Here is an 18248-nt window from a genome sequence, read left to right as displayed (position 1 = left end):
CCCCCGCTAGTAGCTGCTATTTTTTTTAAGGTGACATCACATGGCACACAATGACATCACACGCAGAATGGTACAGATGAGAATTTTCACTTAATATACACAATCTGTCTTATTTTCATCAGTAAATTCATACCTTGATAATGGGAGATAGCTGCTCCTCCATGACAGATGCAGCTTGGCCATCAGTGTGATAATTTGCTCTCTTTGTGCTTGTTCCAGGAAACAAATCTGAAGGGAGAGAAAGGGGAACCAGCAATCATAGAGGCTGTGAGTATGGCATTTCCCTGCCTTGGCACTCCCATTCCTCTGCCAATGAGAGTGGGGACCCAATTCAACTCCTGAATGGTAGCCTGGCATTGATGTCAGTTAGGTTTTAATCCAAGAGGGGTGAACCTTTTAAAAACTTGTGATTTCCAAAGAGCAGTGAACACTCCAGGAATAGGATTTGGGAACCTTTTGGATGTTTTGGCAGATTACCAATGCTGGATGTCAGACATAATATAGTACAAAGTTTTAAGGTGTATTTATTTAGGGAATTTCATACCACCTCTCAAATAAAAGGACTCCCAAGATGGTTTACAATTAAAACAGTTTGTGACAGAGTTAGAGAAACCATTGAACCCGAAACAATCCTGAAATTCTTTTGGTGATTGCCCGTGGCAAGTTTGAATTTACTTTACTTACACGTAAGGTTGTTCAAAAGCTGTTCCTTTACGTTAATGGATCTTCCTGCGTACTGGCATCACATGTTAGGTACGTCTGTCAGCAAAAGCAGATCCATGTTTCTGAAGAGCAGATCAGAATCATGGGAATGCATCCAGTGCATATTTTATTATCCACATGTTCATCCCATTCCCCGTTTAGAAGAACACACAGCGGCTCAATTCTGAATCGTTGCTGTGTATCACATGCTCATGTCGTATTCCACATTCAAAAGCACAGATGTAGCTACAAATTCGTGCAGATGTGTATTTTTGCTGGCAAAATTGAGGACGCAGCAGCTTTAAGTAATGGGCAGCCCAATCCTGTGCTCTGAGAGTGCTAGTGCTGGGTGTCATAAAAGCACTATAAAGTGCTGTCTAACACCTGGGGAGTAATTGGCAGTGGCAGGAAGGCCTGTGTCATCCTGCCTGTCAGCTTCTGGGACAAGTAAGTGCTGTGGCAGAGAGGCAGTGGGAGGGTGGAACTGAGGCAGGGAGGGGGTGTTTTGGGGTGGGGCAGAGAGGGGTCAGTTCAGGCCCAGGAGGGGGTGGGATGATGGAGGAGGCTTCTGTTGTATCCTAACCCTTGTCCTGGGCTGGAAAGCCCTACAGGGGGCAGGGGGCAACTTGGTTCTGTTAGCTATTGCAGATTGAGTAGTCCCATTGAGCAGGTTGGAGCTCCACACAGGGAGAGGGAACAAATGTTCCCTTATCCTAAGGAGACCTCACACCTGCTCACTTCCAGCACTGGATACAGTGTGGGCCTGGCAGCCCCTCTGTGCCAGCATTGGATAGGATTGGGTCATAAATCAGCATTTTTTTTTCATGGATCCGACAACAATATTGAGAATCCTGCTGCCAGTTCAGGACACTTCAGAATAACGTATATATGACTGTCACTCTGGAAGTATAAAATCACGGATATTTCTGGCATCCTGAATTACAGGTACACAAAGGCTGTTCTAAGAATGTTTAAACATAACTATTCTATATTACACAACTCTGAGAACATTCGCTCCTCCATTTTTTCATCTGCCAGACTCTTTGATAGTAACAACAGTACTAACTTTTTCTCTTTCATTTGCAGGGCAGGAGTTTTGAAGGGCCACCTGGATATCCAGGTCCAATGGTGAGTGTAATTAATGCATTGGGGGAGGGCTGGGAGACCAGTCTGGCACACCAGATCTGGTGGTGATCACCTGGAGTTGTGGTTCATCTGTTGCTTGCTGTGCTGTGTTCTGGAATGTCAGTGCCTTGTGCCATGTCTGTCTTTGGCAATGGCAATGTCTACGTTGGTAATTCCTGCACTGGTGGTTAGGTGCTGTAGCACTGATTCAGATGTTGATATTGTGTGGGTGCTTTTGTGTGGATTATGTCAACCATGTTGCTTCTGAGATTCTCATGGTCTCAGGTGGAATTCAGCATGGAATTGGCACAATTGGTTCAGAGCTTGCAAAAATGTTTTTTTCAGTCATTTCTCAAAAGGTACCTCTCCGACATGGGCTTCCCTTATCACAGTGATTTTCAGTGATTAATGAGCTCTGTGGCCCATTAGTGTACTGTGAATGATCCACAGGTGTGCCGGAGGAGTTGGGGGGAAGGTCATTTATTAGTAGGGCCATTGGGGGATGTGAGCCTTCCACTGGCAGCATGTGTGCCTTGGCAATTGTCAGAAAACCGATGGTGTACCTTGACAGTTTTAGCACCTTGCCAGTGTGCTGTGAGTTTAAAAAGGTTGAAAATGGCTGCCATATTTGGTCACCTACTTCCCTAAGTTCAACAGACACAGATTCCTGCTAGGGTACCCTCTCAGACTCAGTTATGATAAACTAAAGCAGATTCAAACCAGTTTACTTTAGCAAAGAAAGAGCTGGACTTGGATCTGGGAATCCCGAGTTCAAATTCTACCCTGCTCAAAACTTCATGTTATCCCCAATCATTCGTTTCTCAGATGGATACAGATGACCGCATGTAACCAGCATTTTAAAGAAAGGAAAGTTTCAAAGCACTATGCCAGATGCTCCCAAATTCTTGTCCCAGAATGCTGAATTCTACAACCTGAATAGATTAAGCAGGTTTGCAGAAGTAGAATAAACAATTGTATATATTTGAATGCTCTGTTTCTGCCAGTCTTCCGAAGGGATCAGGAGTTGAAACTTCACTTCCTGAGTACTTGAAGTCCTAGGTTGCAATCCTATACATGCTTACCTGGAAGTAAATTGCATTGAAATCACTTGGATTTCCTCCTGAGGAGTCATGCCTAGACTTGTGCTTTTTGGCACCTGTCTGTACTAGAACTCGGGCTGGGTATGTTGTTGGTGATGCCTATATCTTTGTTGTATTCTTCTATGGATTTCTGGTGCTACATTGTCTGAAAGAAGAATGGAGTGTAAGATTCCATAGTGGAAATGGAAAAGGTGCAAAAGAGAACGACTAAGATGATTACGGGGCTGGAGCACCTTCCTTATGAGGAAAGGCTGCGGCGTTTGGGCCTCTTCAGCCTAGAAAAGAGACGCCTGAGGGGGGACATGATTGAGACATACAAAATTATGCAGGGGATGGACAGAGTGGATAGGGAGATGCTCATTACATTCTCACATAACACCAGAACCAGGGGACATCCACTAAAATTGAGTGTTGGGAGAGTTAGAACAGACAAAAGAAAATATTTCTTTACTCAGCGTGTGGCTGGTCTGTGGAACTCCTTGCCACAGGATGTGGTGATGGCATCTGGCCTGGACGCCTTTAAAAGGGGATTGGACAAGTTTCTGGAGGAAAAATCCATTATGGGGTACAAGCCATGATGTGTATGCACAACCTCCTGATTTTAGAAATGGGTTATGTCAGAATGCCAGATGCAAGGGAGGGCACCAGGATGAGGTCTCTTGTTATCTGGTGTGCTCCCTGGGGCATTTTGTGGGCTGCTGTGAGATACAGGAAGCTGGACTAGATGGGCCTATGGCCTGATCCAGTGGGGCTGTTCTTATGTTCTTATGTTCTTATGATGCCTGTTTTCCATTTCTGTTTATCTCTTCCTAGGGTGAGATGGGCCCAATGGGTCCAGGAGGGCCACCGGGATTTCCAGGGGATCCTGGTGAGCGGGTAAGAAACCATCTGAGCAATTCAGATGAAATTCAGCCTCCTCTTCTCCTTGGGTGGTGAATTATGGGTGTGGGGAACAGAGGTTTTGGAATGCACCCCTTTCAGTTTACCTCAGTGCTAGAGCTAGGAGACAAGCCTCAGCTTGACATACCTTCGTCTTTGCTGAACACTTCCTGAAGTTGATTGACAAGGAGACCTCTCACCTGTTTCTGCGCAGGGACCGCCAGGACTCCCAGGCCTTCCAGGAGCAGATGGCATGCATGGACCTCCTGGGACAATGATTATGTTGCCGGTAAGTGATGCGGGGGAGGGCAGAGGTTTGGGGAGCTAGAGAACAGGGGGCACCAGCCTTACTGTAAGACAACAACAAGCAGTCCCTTTTAAAAGCAAATTCTAGAGGGAAGCTGCTTTCCTGCCTGGCTAATGTTTTAAGACAAGTATGACCTCTGCTCCAGAGCATAGCCTGTAGACATTGTTTTGACTTTATGCTTCAGGTGAAAAAAATGTCTATGGCCAGCCCAGCACTGTCAGGGTAGCTGGAAGCTGAAGGGAAGGTTTTGTAGGGAAGGAATCAGTTAGGTAACACCACCACTTAAGAAGGGGAAAGTGATATTCAATGTACAAGAAGACAGGCTGTTAACTGCACTTGTGCAAATGCACTTAGCATACGACACTGAAGGACAACCTCAGAGTTTGTTCAAAGGCTGAGAGCCAAACTATATATAACATTCAAAATGTCATTTGCTCTAACAGGCTGAGTTCTTATTTAGTGACTAGCAACTGGTGCCCCCTCCTCCTCCAGATTAGGACCATGGCAGGGGAACAGGGGATGCTTAACCCTCCCCACTCCTGGACCTGATCTGTCTGAAGCTCTTTAAAGAAAAACTAAGCACATCAAGTCTAATAACAGGTTAATGTTGTGTGTAGCTTGTCCTTGAGGAACTTGGCAGAATCATACAGGTCATCCATCTGTTAAAGGTAGAATACTGCGTGCGTTAAAAATTGTGTAGCCCATACAAAAAGGATATCCTGAGTTTTCAGCACTATAAAATATCATTTTTTCCTGACAAGTAACCAAACAATTGTTCAGCAACTGAAATGGAGAGCTAGCTTAAGGCTGAAGTGCACAGTTTAGATGCCAAGGGGATGTCAGCAAAAACAGCCTCCCTGGGGTGAGCGGTCCCTTCCTAGCTGTAATGTTTGCATGTGACTCACTCTGGTCACATTGCAAATTTCCATGCCCTACCCGGAGCCATCTGGGAATGCAGAACTGGGATGGACGGACTTAACAGTATGATGTGAACAAATCACATGTCTAGAACTTGCAAGAATTTGGGTCAGGTTTGCTTGGCACCTGGAAGCCATTTTGGGCAGCATCTCTATGGTGACTGGAGCATGTGCTTTGGCTCAAAGTCTACTGGTTGATCTCACTGTCTCACTTTCTCTAACATCCTGTTCATTTATCCATTTCTAGTTCCAGTTCGGTGGTGACTCATCCAAAGGTCCCTCAGTATCCTTCCAAGAAGCCCAGGCCCAGGCTATTTTGCAGCAAGCCAAGGTAAGCACTGTGGACAGGTAGATGTTTGCGTATCCTGACCCGGCTTTCATCATTATGTTTAAATATATTGCCTTTGCCTTCTGTTTGCTTTGTGCCACATAATCCATTATGCTTCCCTGCTTTGAAAAGTTCTTGGAGTCTGCTTCCCTTTCTTGTTTGTCTTTCTCTGATAATAACATCACAGGACTCCAGATGACTTGAAGACTATGTAATCTATCTGAAAGGCAAGACCTCCCACACAGCAAATCATATACACTCTTCATACAAACACAAACCTTCTCACCCCTCTTCCAGGCTACATATGAGTCCACATTATCCCATTACCTCAACCAGAAAATAGGAGGGAACAAGGTGATACAAAAGTCAATTCACAATTCAAGAAATATCTTAGTAAAATAATTCAGGTAACTTGGTCAAGTGGGCTAAACTACATGATATAGGAGAACTTGTCCTCATCTTTGAGATTACCAGCCAGACTAACCTAAAGTAAGTCTTTCTACAAGTCTCAGTGGGGGAAGAATGTTTGTTCATTTCATTAAACTCACACCAGATAGATCAGAACTATTCCCCTTAATGGATGTGATTACTGTGGCTGAGACACTTAGGGCACAATCCAAACCCACTTTCCAGCACCGACATAAGGGCAATGCAGCTCCAAGGTAAGGGAACAAACATTCCCTTACTTTGAGGAGGCCTTCGTGAGTGCCACCCAACTGTGGGATGCAGCACATGCTCCCTTGGCACAGCTATGCCAGTGCTGGAAAGTTGGTTAGGATTTGGGCCTTACTCAGCCAAGGTCAACCTCTGAGCCATGTGTCAGAGCTCAATTTAGCAAGTCATGCACAGAAGTGCAGTGTGATCACAATAATGGAGAATAAATTAAAATGAAGCAACATTTTGCAAAATCCCTATTTTCTGTTTCAGCATGATTTCAGATCTTATCACACATTGGCTAGGGCCAGGACTGACTGCACACTCATAAGTTTCTGGTCTAAGCCAGATTGGGGTCAAAAGCCAGGGAGAGGACCAGAGGCATAGTAAAGGCCATAGTAAAGCATAGTAAAGGCCGGACTAGGATTAAAGTCTATGGAGTTCATCTGACGGTAGGGATGGGGTGTGGCAAGGGCATCTGCTTGGCTACTCAGGTGGTTTGCTTAGTTTGCCGGTCTGGTTTAGAAGCCAGGGTTAAGGCCTGGGAGAGTCAGATGACCACAGCCGGGTCATGTCAACTGACTTGAGTCCAGCCCAACAGCGCCTTCTAGAGGGCACCCTTTCATTTGAAAATTTTGCTGTGAAGAGTCAGAGTTGTTGAAAGACCAGGGCATTGGTGATACCAGAGATAAGGCATCAGAAACGGACTGCAGGGGAACCTGGTTTGAGACCTCTGCCCCTGTACCTTACAGATATGAAGTCTGGATGCTCCACCTTGTTTGCTCTCATTCTCATTCTTTAAATGGCTTCCCTGACATTGTCTTTGTTTTTCTCTCCTTAGCTTTCCATGAAGGGTCCTCCTGGCCCCATGGGCCTTACAGGCCGGCCAGGGCCACTGGTGAGTAACTGTCATTATTTAAAGCTGCCCCATACAGTTTAGTGGAGTCTTTTTGCCAGGGGTAGGGGTTGAACACTTCTCACCATCCTTCCTCTGCCACGTGTCAGGTTTGGCTAAAAAGTTAAGTGAGTTGGGGTGAGGAGGAGAATTGCTTACCTCTGGCCTTCTGAATGTACAATGCTCTCTAGGAATAATGAGGGTCAGGGCGTCCAGCTGTTTTATCCCTCATCTAGGACTAAGGAAAGAGTTTTCACCTTTTTTGATAATTGTCCATACCATCTTAAGGTCTTCCCGTTAAGGGCAGAATTAGCTGTGAAAGCTGAAAATGGCCTAAACCTCACCTCCCACTCCATAACATTTAGTAGAACTTACATCCTGTTGTGATGTCACAATGTTCCTTGTGTCTCCACCCCTTGCCATCAGCAGCCAATGATATGGAAATGAGGTAGTGAAAAGTAGAACATTGAGACATTGCAATAGTTGGTTACATTCTACTGTACTTACTGCAGGTGAGTAGGAAGCTAGTCATATGACTGCTGCTTCCAAAGGCATATGCACATTAACTGCCACATCTAGTGTGACACTGTGCTGTGTTATTCTGGTGACCTTCTAGAAATGAAGTTTGGGAGGAAGGACTTGTCAGGGGGCTGACATCTAGAGTCCTATCCTTGATTTTAGAGAATTGTGATGGTGTTAAATATGCTTCTACCTTGCTTCTTTTTAGGGTCTACCAGGGAATACTGGACTGAAAGGCGATTCTGGTGATCCTGGGCCTCAGGTTAGTTGCTGAAGATGAGCAGGAGTGCTCCTCACCCTGGGGATGGAGAAGGAAATACTGGCCTATCTCTTATTACAATTTTTTTACCCTCAACAGGTGACATTTGAGCCTGTTTCCCAGCCATTATGTCTATCTGGTTTTTGCTTTTTGAAGTTTCTTGTAACCATTTTGAGTCTGAAGGTCTTTCCTTCAGTGATTCAAGAATCAGGTGCTGCTCATAACAGAGTTCTGTGACACCATTTCTTTTTCAATCAGTAGTTCCTTTTCTTTCCTTGCCCTCATTCTCCCTGTGCCTACCTTTGGCAGAGTCAGGGATCAGGACCTGGGAAAGTGTATCAATGGCTGCTAGCCGTGACTCCAATACATTACCTACAAGTTGAGAGGCAGTATGCCTGTGAATACCAATTGCTCAGAAGCAACATGCCATTTGTATCCATACACTGCTTCCAGGTTTCCCAGAGACATCTGGTTGGCCAATCTGGAAAACAGAATGCTGAACTAGAAGGGCCTTTGGCCTGATCCTATAGGGCACTTCTTATGTAACCATGAAGTTCTGGATTGCAATAAAACAGGATACAATGCACACTAAGTAATAAAACAGAATAATAACAATGAAAAGAACAGCAAAAAGCATAAACACACAGCTTTCTAGATAAAATGAGTCTGATGATGAGAACCTTCCAAAAAGGAAGGTCTTGATCAGCCTTCTAAATACAAGGATGGAGTTAGCTAGACAACCTTTTCTCAGCAATGATCCATTGGATCCATTTCCGAAAAAATACGGGGTTAATTAGGACCTTCTCAACCAGGGTAAAAATTTGGATTGGAAGAACTTCAGAAACATCACCAGGAATAAGTAAAGTGTGAAGCAGCTCTTAATCTTAGCTTTTGTCCTTCTTGTTACAGGGCTCCCCTGGGATACAGGGGCCAGTTGGGCCCCCAGGGAAAACTGGGAAGCGAGTAAGTATCTTTGGCTCAGTGTCAGCCCAATCCAAAACACCTCCCCCACTGGTGTAACTAGCATTGTTTTGGCCGAGGCTGCTATAAGGCCGTTGCAAAGCAGCTTCTGCTGATGCAACCAGCAGTCCTGCTGGCAGGAAGGCTGGATTGGCCTCTTGTGAGCTGGCAGACCCATGGAGACCCACTGGAGCAGGTTAACCTGCTCAGGGGTTTGGAAGGAGGCAAAGAAGGGTTAAATGGGTGGAGATGGGTGGAATGGGGAGCGGGTGAGTGGACAGAGGTGGGGAGGAGGGTGGATCAGGCCCAGGAGAAGTGGGATCTGTGACGGTGGCTCAGGTTGAATCCCGACCCCCTTCCTGGGCCTGATTAGCCTTCCCAGATCAACACACCAGTGGTTGAGCTAGCGCAGGTCCAAACAGACCCATAGTAGGTACTGGAACTTACCCTGGGGCAAAGGGACAAATGTCCCCTTATCCTAAGAGACCTCCACTAGCCAAAAATCCTCCATACAGTGGTAGCCATACCGGTTCTGTTGCATCACTGTGCAGGGATTTACACAGGATTGGGCTGCCAACTGTTGAGCTATGGTTTCCTGTTGAGCTATGGTTTCCACACTTTCCTATTATTATTATTATTATTATTATTATTATTATTATTAAAAATATTTATATACTGCTTTTCAAAAAAAGTAGTTCACAAAGTGGTTGGCTATCTCAACTTTTTTCTTTCTTTTTTTAGGGTCGCTCAGGAGCAGATGGTGCTCGAGGACTCCCTGGAGAAACAGGACCCAAGGTCTCCAGACTATTATTGTGAGGTGGAATTGTTGCAGTAGAGGAAGAGATGGCTCTGAGGTTCCCAGGAACACTATGGTTTAGTGCAGCTCTCGACAAACTACAGCCCACAGGCCAGATTCAGTGTTTGGGGAGAGCCCCCTCCCCATGAGCAGCACTTACTTACTTACATGCTTGTTTCTTCACCTGATCTGGGTACAGGGATGCTCTGGGCATTCATGTCTGCCCAGACATCCTACTGCAAAGCCTGCTGGGACACTGGACAATAGATACGACTGTCCAGACCACCCTGTGCCCAGATCAGGTGAAGAAAGGAGCAGCAGCCTGGTGGAACGATAAGCACTGGTTGGGACAGCAGTCTCCAGTTCGGAAACTGCTGGTTTAGCGCCTTGTTCAGCAGTACAACTGTGGGATTCGGCAATCTGAGCCAATGTTTATAAATTTCAATTCAACGTTGAAATTTGTACTTTTGGTAAGGGATAATTTTTTTTAAGCGAGTACGCACACCATGTGAAAATTAAAACAATCTCTTTGCATTTTGTCCAAATCCTGGAGCCAAAGCACTGCTTTCAGGAAGCTGTGCAGGAAAGAAACTTAAGAGGAGCCCTGTTGGATCAAATCCAGAGCCCATTTTGTCCAACATCCTGTTTCCAGAAACATTCAGGAAGCCCACATTCCATGTTGAACTCTTTCTTTCTTTCTTTCTTTCTTTCTTTCTTTCTTTCTTTCTTTCTTTCTTTCTTTCTTTCTTTCTTTCTTTCTTCCCTCCCTCCCTCCCTCCCTCCTTCCTTCCTTCCTTCCTTCCTTCCTTCCTTCCTTGTGGGAAGTCAAACTCCATGCAGCCTGGAACTTAGCATTCCTGGATGTTTGACAATGCGGTATTATGTCATCACTGTGCGTCCTGAAATGCCACAGGGCTATGATGTGGCAAAGGCCCATGGTCCACACACCAATGCTGACCCCTTAGAGGGATTATTGCCCACAGCCTTTTGTGCCTTCTTGCACAATTGCCTATGTTTGGTGCTTTGTATTCTGAGACATTTTTGAGATTTTTTTTTTTTGAGACATTTGTTGAAAAGCCACTTAAAAATGGAAGATGAAACTGTTCTTAATGAGATTTTGCTTGGGACAACTACCAAAGGAGAACTTTACCCCTATCCTGTCTAGAGATGTATGCAAACTGTCTTTTTATGCCCATGGAATTTTGCACTTTGCCACGTTCTTGGATGGCGACAGAAAGTTCATTGATATCCGTGCTTTTTAATACAATTTCTGTGCCAATGAAGTTTCCCCCCATAAAAAAAAGCAAAAGCAAAAAAAGGCAGTTAGTTATACATTGTAACAGTGGACTGGCACAACTGTATTGGCAGTTAACCCATGCATTATTGCTGGTTGCACCACAATTTCCACATTAAGCACAGCTGGCCAAAGGCAGGAAGTATTTATTGCTCTATAAAGTGATCTGATCAAACAAGGGAGCAGGAGCCTAGGGGCACTCTAAGAGCTTTTCATTCAATTTGTGTGTGTCTCTGTGTGTGGTAAATGCGCAGTTACCTATTGTGTGAGAGTCCAGCATCTTTCCACAAAGCTGTGATTCTATTGCAGGGATCTTGTGTTTTGTTTTTTTTCCCCTTCCTAAGCACCTCAACAATAAATATTTTGTCTCTGGGACAAAATATTGTGCTTGTTAATGCTGTGTAGAATGTTATTGCACAGCTGTCAGAAGTCTAGTAATAAAAGATTCCACTCTTGCTCCTCCCCCATTAAAAACCGCCATTTTGTGAATGGTTTTAAGAAAAGATTTCATTTGTTTATTTCTGTTATGCCCCGTGTTGCATTAGGAGCTGAATAATAATAGAAAACAGTTTACTATTTAACATTTTTTTCAAAGACTCTTTAGGGTCTGACAGTTTTTTTCTATCTTTTAAATATAGAAATATAGATGAAATAGAGATGCTAGGTTGCCAATACCTATGCAAGAGATAACTAATTTGCCAGACTAATTAGTAGTTAATATATATAGTGAGAAATACAGCCTTTTGAGTTGCACTGATGGTGATGCAGTGGGAATCTGAATTTGTCTCTTTACTAGTCACTGGAAAGAGGGAAGTATCTTTCTCATCTTGCATTTTCCCTGGCAACTCTCTGCTTCCTTAGTAGGGCCCATACTAAACTAGTGACTGGGATGAAGTTGCAACTGGTGAGATGTAGTTGACCGTATATACAGTTTGAATTGAGAAGAACCAGATTCAAATTCCTGCTCACCCAAGAACTCTTTTGGGGGCTTTGCACAACTCAACCTCTGCCTCATTTTCCCTTTTGTTAAATGTGGATTCTGTTACCTTGTTATGTGTTTGTAAGGGTGAAGGTGATACAGTAAAGTGATGCTATATACCAGGGATCTCCAAACTCCAGCCCAGGGGCCAGATGCAGCCTGCGGTGAGCCTCTATCCGGCCCCTGGCCAGCCTCTTGTCCCCTGAAGCCTCTGGCCCACTCAACTGAACATGACTGGAGCTGTGCTCTGGAGGGTGTTCTGAGGGCCGGACAAGTTGTATGAATGAGCCCATTCATTCATTTATTCATTTATATAAGTTCCATCTCTATTTATTTATTTAAATTTTATATTTAAATTTTTTTTCTGGCCCTCAACACCATGCCAGATATTTGATGTGGCCCTCTGGCCAAAAGGTTAGGAGTCCCCTGCTATATACCATGAAATGAGCTAGAGAAATGAGAATAATTTGGGATCTTTTTTAAATGAAAATTTTGGGATACAGACATACTAGCTGGCTAGAAGGCTGGGACGTACTTGTGGGTGCTGATGCTGCTTTCTTATTGTTAGGGTGACCGAGGCTTTGATGGGCTCCCGGGACTTCCTGGAGAGAAAGGGAATCGGGTACGTATACTGAAATATCCACAGTGCTATATAATGTGATCTCTCCATATGGTACCATCTCTGCTCATTGCGTACTTTCCCTTTTTTAGGGAGATGCAGGCAAGCCAGGGCCACCTGGAGCTCCTGGGGAGGATGGCGCTAAGGTAAGTATCAATCCAAGGCATGGGTGGACACAGACACAAATCATGTTGGTTATTGTGTGGTTTGTTTGTTTGTATACCACCTTAAAGAGCCAAGACCTGTATAAACAGTTAGTATTCAGTTAGCAAATGCACATACATAATAATCAACTTTCTGGCTATGGCTACAGATGGATCCCAAAGCAGTGTAACCTCAGAGGCTGCCCCATCCAGCCACTGCCTCTGCAGTGGTGTGCAGGTTAAAACAAAAGCCCTTTTTCATACTCTTTGAGTGAGTGCCTCAAACCTGGAAGTGTAGCACTTCTAGTTTTTCTTAAAGGGAACACAAGAATGAAGAAGGTCCTTCATTTATATGGTCCCTGTAAATGAAACTGGAAGTGTATGCTTTTGGGTTTGAGGAAACTGCATGGTAAGGAGTGAGATTAACTGCTTCTCGCTCAAGTGAACAAGACGTGGATCTGTGAAACTTGCATCTGTAGTGGGCTGGAGAGAGATAGTGGCAGCGTGAAGGGCATCCCAAATCTGCTACCCCCTTACAATCCACTGCTGGTGCAAGCCATATCATGTAACCTCATGGTTGGGTTGCCCCAGGTAGATCATAAAGGCATAGCAAGCCCAGTGTAAACAACCCTCAGGAAAATGGTCACCAGAAAGAACCTGGCAGCAAGTGACAGTTGCAGAGGACATGGCTTCTTTTCCTTTGAGCCATCCACAGCCCACGTATAAGAATGGCCTATGGCTGCCATCTCTTCTTCCTCACAGCAACTCTTAGCAGTAGTAAGGGCCAGGGCATCTGTTCCCAAACTAATCATGATCGTGGTGCTCTTCTTTCATGGCATCCCTGACTCTCCTGGGCCCTTCCAACTTGGATTGCACAAGATCTCATGTGATCCGAGATGGCAGTGCCCAGGACAGCCTCCTGGGCACTGCCATCTTGGATCACATGAGATCAGGTGCCATGGCACCCGTTTTGGGAAGCACTGGACTAGGGAACAAGATGGCCACAGCATTACCCCAGTTCAAGCTATGCTATACTTACAATCCCATGAACTTCTTCTCCTTTGTCAGGCTATTATCTCCCAGAAAGATACTGAAATTGCTCTGGATTTAATTATATTAGCTTACATGATCATAGCTAGGTACAGGATGAATATGAGAATTAAAATTACATGAGGTAAAAAATGTACACACATCACTACAAAGCTTTGCAGCATTCTCAGCATGGTTAATTAGCCTTTTTCAAAATTCTCTAGAGTTGAAAGATATTGAGCTATGTTTAATCAGCACATAGGCCCATTCCATATATTCTTGGAACAGGAGATGCATTTCTCATTTTGAAACAGGCTTTTATACTTTGTACAGAGGACTGTAACATCAAACTGTGCTCCATGGAGCTCTGGAGTTCTTTGGAAGCTTGTCAGGGAATTCTGCATTAGATCAGCTGCAGTGACCAAACCTTTCTGCAAGACAGCCTTTTCTTCTGATTTGCCCCGGCTGCAGTGTGCAGAGGCAAAGTAGTACTGGGTGTTCATTAGGTAATGCTGTTTACTGACAGGGTTGACACTGAAGCTCAACAGGTCTGTCATGGACCGCATGTACCAAGTGTGTGCCTGCCCCAGAAAATGCTCTAGTCTGTTGTGACACATACATTCTTTAATAGACATCAAAGAATCCTCACTGAATTGATTTATGTGAAAAATATTCCCTATAGGTTGAAAGTTGGAAGGAGAAAAAAAAAACAACAAACCTCACTGCTTTATCTTCACAGAGAACATTTTAAAGGAAAATGGGGAGGCAGTAATATCAGCCTTCTAGACATCTGATATGCTTAACATTCAACCGATTGGAAATGTAGGAAGTCCGGGGGTGGTGTGGTGGAGCTGGTTTCTGCCACTGGCCTGCAGGCTACAGACAACCACTTCCCTTGATGATTGGAGCCATCTTGTTTGAAGCTTTTAAGTGGGTACTTTGTGCTTTTAAAAGTGGCTGCTTTAAAGTGGCTACTCTGTGCGGCCTCATCAGGTATTCCCACCCTCTGTGACTGTTGAGGTAGTAAGTGAGGCTGGGGTGGGCATTGCCTAGTACCCAGGAAGAGCTCTCACCCTCTCCTTCTTTTTGCAGGGTTCAGATGGCATGCAAGGCCCCAGAGGACAGCCTGGAGAAGCTGTGAGTATCTGCACACCACATTCAGGAGAGGCTGGACTCCTGGGCACTCTAGGATTGCATTGTTCTAGTAGACTGTTTTGGTGGGGAAACTGTTCCTGGTAATATTAGGGAAATCTGCAGGCCCACCTTAGCGTGAAATATGATAAGGCAGCTGCAGGTGAAGAAGCGTAGAGAAACCCCAACTTGCCATGTTGGTAAGATGTTTTGTAAAGCAATAGACAGCAGAATTAGAAGTTGCATGCTTTTAAAAAATTGTTCTCTGGAACAGTCAGACCTGAGCAGTCATTGTTATGTTATTAAAGCTTTTGTATGTTATTAAAGCTATAGCCATCTCTTACCCTATACTTTCTCCATTATATAGCTAAACACCAAACTGAAAAAAATATTGACTTCTGTAAAATGTGACAAGAAAAAGAGATGATTAAACCTTTAACTGTGCCACTTGCTTAATCTTTTTGGAATATCTGTTGCCCTCTGGAAGCAGCAGATATAAAGGTGCAATGACATTTTCAGGTCTTCATTTTTGATATGTGTGTAGAAAAGATTATCATGCTGGGTCAGGTCAAAAGTCAACCTAATCCAGTCCTCCAGTAATGGGCAATCAGAAGCCCTAGAGGAGCTCCAAAGTGAGCAATCAACAGAAGATCAAGCATACCAACTCATGACAAATTTGTGTATAGGATAGCTGTTCCAATCAACAGCAGTTCAGTTGTGTTGAGCTGCTTTAGAAAGGAGCTGAACATTTCCTTTGGTAAAGATTAAGACTGAAACAATTTGGGACATCAGTCCTAGGAACCAAGTCCACATGTAGGGCATGATGGAGGTATGTAACCCCAGATTTATAAAATTAGCACAGTCAAGTGGACTGTACCACTCAGGGCTGACCCAACCATAATGTGGGATGATGCAGTTTGCATCAGTGGCAAATGCTGGGGGGTGAGGAGGTGGCAGCTTTGGGGTGTCCTACACCCCAAGTTTGCTGCCAGCTCCCTCCAGCCCACTGCAGATGCGAGCCACATTGGTCTGCTACATTCTTGCTAAATGCAAGTGAGAATTGAATCATCCACTTCCTTCTATTCTTGCATGCAAGGCCCCCAAGTGGAGCCTGTTGAAGCAGGTAAGTGCTGCAATGAGCAGTGAGGAGGCCAGGTAAGGGTGGGAAGGGGATGTAATGGAGCAGAGGGAAGGTGGTGACAGGGGCAGGGGGTTGGCTATATTGGACTCTGGAGGGGGCAGACCAGCGGCGCGAACACAGGAACACAACATATTGTATCCCCCTTCCTGAGTCTGATCTAGCAACATGAATCAGTGCAGACTTGTGCCAGCGATTTTGCTGGTACAGGTCTGGGTTGACCCACTGCACAGGCTCCTTACCTTAAGGAGATTTCCCGCCTGCTGACCCTCTCCACAGGGTGCAGCGTAGCCTGTGCCAGCATCACTGCATTGGCTCAAGGAAGTTTAGGTAGGATTGGGCTGCCCAACTTTATCCTTATTGCCATGCTGTTGACATTCTCCTGTTCTGTGCAAATGCAGAAGCAGAGCAGTGTCCCAACATCATTTTAAAAGTAATAAAATCAAAATGGCAAATAATGAATTGGCTGGCATCCAGTGGAAGAGCTCTCCCCCCAATCTGTTATGTGGCCACAAGATACTGTGATGCAACCTACATTAATCAAGGCTTGTGGAAGAAGTATTGCATTGGGGATAAAATGCTGACTGAAGACACCCTCCTTTTTTTTTCCTCATGCAGAAAGACTCTTAAAATAATCAGTGATGCACAGTGTTTGAGTGTTACTAACACATCCAACTTTGTTTCTAGGGCGTGCGTGGTTTGGTTGGTTCTCGAGGTGCTCCTGGTCCCCCAGGGCAGCCGGTATGAATTTACTTTCCTCCCTTCTTCCTGCACTTGGGTAGTTTGGGCAAGAGGTTAAACTAGGTGACCCTCCTCTTCCAACTCAATCATGATTTGAGAAGGAAGAATTAAATTCAAAAGCCACACTTAAGGCGTCTGTGTTTGAATGTGAAATTTGAATTTGGGACAATACTAGACTACAACATGGTAGGACGACGACGACATTTGGGGGAAGAGATTTTGAATTCCGCTTTTGTTGTGGACATAACAATTCTGACCTCCTAAAGCCAAAAATTTGCCTGTTTGTTCCCTTCTCCCCTCTCATATGTGAACCCCCTTCCATGGTTTGCTTTAACCAAGCCCTAAGTAGGACTGCCATCATAACTAGTACGAAACCAAGGTTTGACATGATCTTTGTTGTTAGATAATCTAGCTGGTCTTAACCATGCATACCAATGCAAACATAACATCATGACATGGTTAAAGCAAGGAACAGAAGAAGAAGGAGTTGACCCAGGCTTGCAAGGCCACAGCTTGCTCTTGACCATTGTTAAGAGATTGGGAGCATTATAGGTGTTCCAGGCCTAGGAGGCAGTGCTCAGATTTTAGCAGTTTTATATTTTAAAACTCACATTCTTGTCATCCAGTTCAGAGAGCACACTAAACTGTATATTCCCTAAATGGCCAAAACTCGGGATTTGAAGCTTTGAATCTGAAAATGCCCAAGTTCTGAACCTGCAGAAAATTAATTTGGATGCTAAATTTGGATGCAGTTTCTTTCTTGGCACTTCCTTGAGTTGGTTGTGTTAAGAAGACCCCTAACATTCTTATATTTTGTTTTTCATTTCACTCCATAGGGTGTCAGTGGTATTGACGGGGCCCCTGGACAAAAAGGCAATTTGGTAAGAAAGCACGGAGGGTGGCCAGTTCTCTTGGTATGTGCTAGAGCAGTGGTTTCCAAAGTTTTTAGCATCGGGAATCACCTAAAAAAATTTACAAGCTGGTCAAGCCTCTGTGACTATATTGGTGATTGGGTGGCAGTGCTCCCTCCCAAGGCAGTGCTCCCTCCCAAGTAGCAGGTTGTTTAACCCTTGATACATATAGGGTGCAATCCTAACCCCTTATGGCAGTGCTTTCCAGCACTGACATAAGGGCAGTGCAGCTCCGAGGTAAGGGAACAAACATTCTCTTCCTTTGAGGAGGCCTCCGTGAGTGACACCCAACTTCAGGATGCAGCACACGTCCCATTGGCACCACTATACCAGTGCTGGAAAGCAGTGTCATAAGGGGTTAGGTTTGCACCCATAGTCTAATGTACCCTGTCAGTTTCATGAACCACCACAAATTGGGTCATGACCCACTGGTGGGCACAGACCCACAGTTTGGGAACCACTGTGCTAGAGAGAACAATAGCATTGTATAAGCATGTTCTGGAGGGATATGAGTACTAAAGGAGGTTTAAAAAGATGGCAATGGAGTTGTACTAGTATAAGAGCTGGTCCTTGTGCCCCTTGTCCTTCTAAGTGCGACAAGGGAAGCACTCAGGCCTTTGAGAATTTGAAGAGTATGACATGATCTGCAAGGTGGTTTGTGAGTGTGTATCTTAGGGCCAGAGTGCATGCTTGGAGTTGAAATGCTTGTGTTTTTATTCTCTAAATAGCAAGCACTGGGAGGCTCAATTCATATCAGGACTCAGTGTGGGTGAGGAGGGAGCTTTAACGTTTCCCCCTGTTGTAATCAGGATTGGGCAGCTT

The 18248-nt window shown here is 44.7% G+C and overlaps 1 protein-coding gene across 1 annotated transcript in view; it reads left to right on the top strand.

Moving 5' to 3' along the window:
* Positions 1–18248, top strand: part of COL5A3 (collagen type V alpha 3 chain) — a 130675-nt gene that overhangs the window by 49801 nt on the left and 62626 nt on the right. The window contains exons 9-22 of the mRNA XM_066612797.1: positions 220–267; positions 1789–1830; positions 3741–3803; positions 4021–4095; positions 5278–5361; positions 6854–6910; positions 7635–7688; positions 8595–8648; positions 9387–9440; positions 12283–12336; positions 12426–12479; positions 14598–14642; positions 16462–16515; positions 17352–17396. Of these exons, the coding sequence (XP_066468894.1) occupies positions 220–267; positions 1789–1830; positions 3741–3803; positions 4021–4095; positions 5278–5361; positions 6854–6910; positions 7635–7688; positions 8595–8648; positions 9387–9440; positions 12283–12336; positions 12426–12479; positions 14598–14642; positions 16462–16515; positions 17352–17396 (783 nt within the window). The remainder of the gene's footprint in view (positions 1–219; positions 268–1788; positions 1831–3740; positions 3804–4020; positions 4096–5277; positions 5362–6853; positions 6911–7634; positions 7689–8594; positions 8649–9386; positions 9441–12282; positions 12337–12425; positions 12480–14597; positions 14643–16461; positions 16516–17351; positions 17397–18248) is intronic.

The sequence above is a fragment of the Tiliqua scincoides genome, chromosome 2 (genome assembly GCF_035046505.1).
Source record: "Tiliqua scincoides isolate rTilSci1 chromosome 2, rTilSci1.hap2, whole genome shotgun sequence".
NCBI lineage: Eukaryota > Metazoa > Chordata > Lepidosauria > Squamata > Scincidae > Tiliqua > Tiliqua scincoides.
Note: the sequence above shows the minus strand (reverse complement) of the source record. Positions and strands in the feature narration are given on the sequence as shown.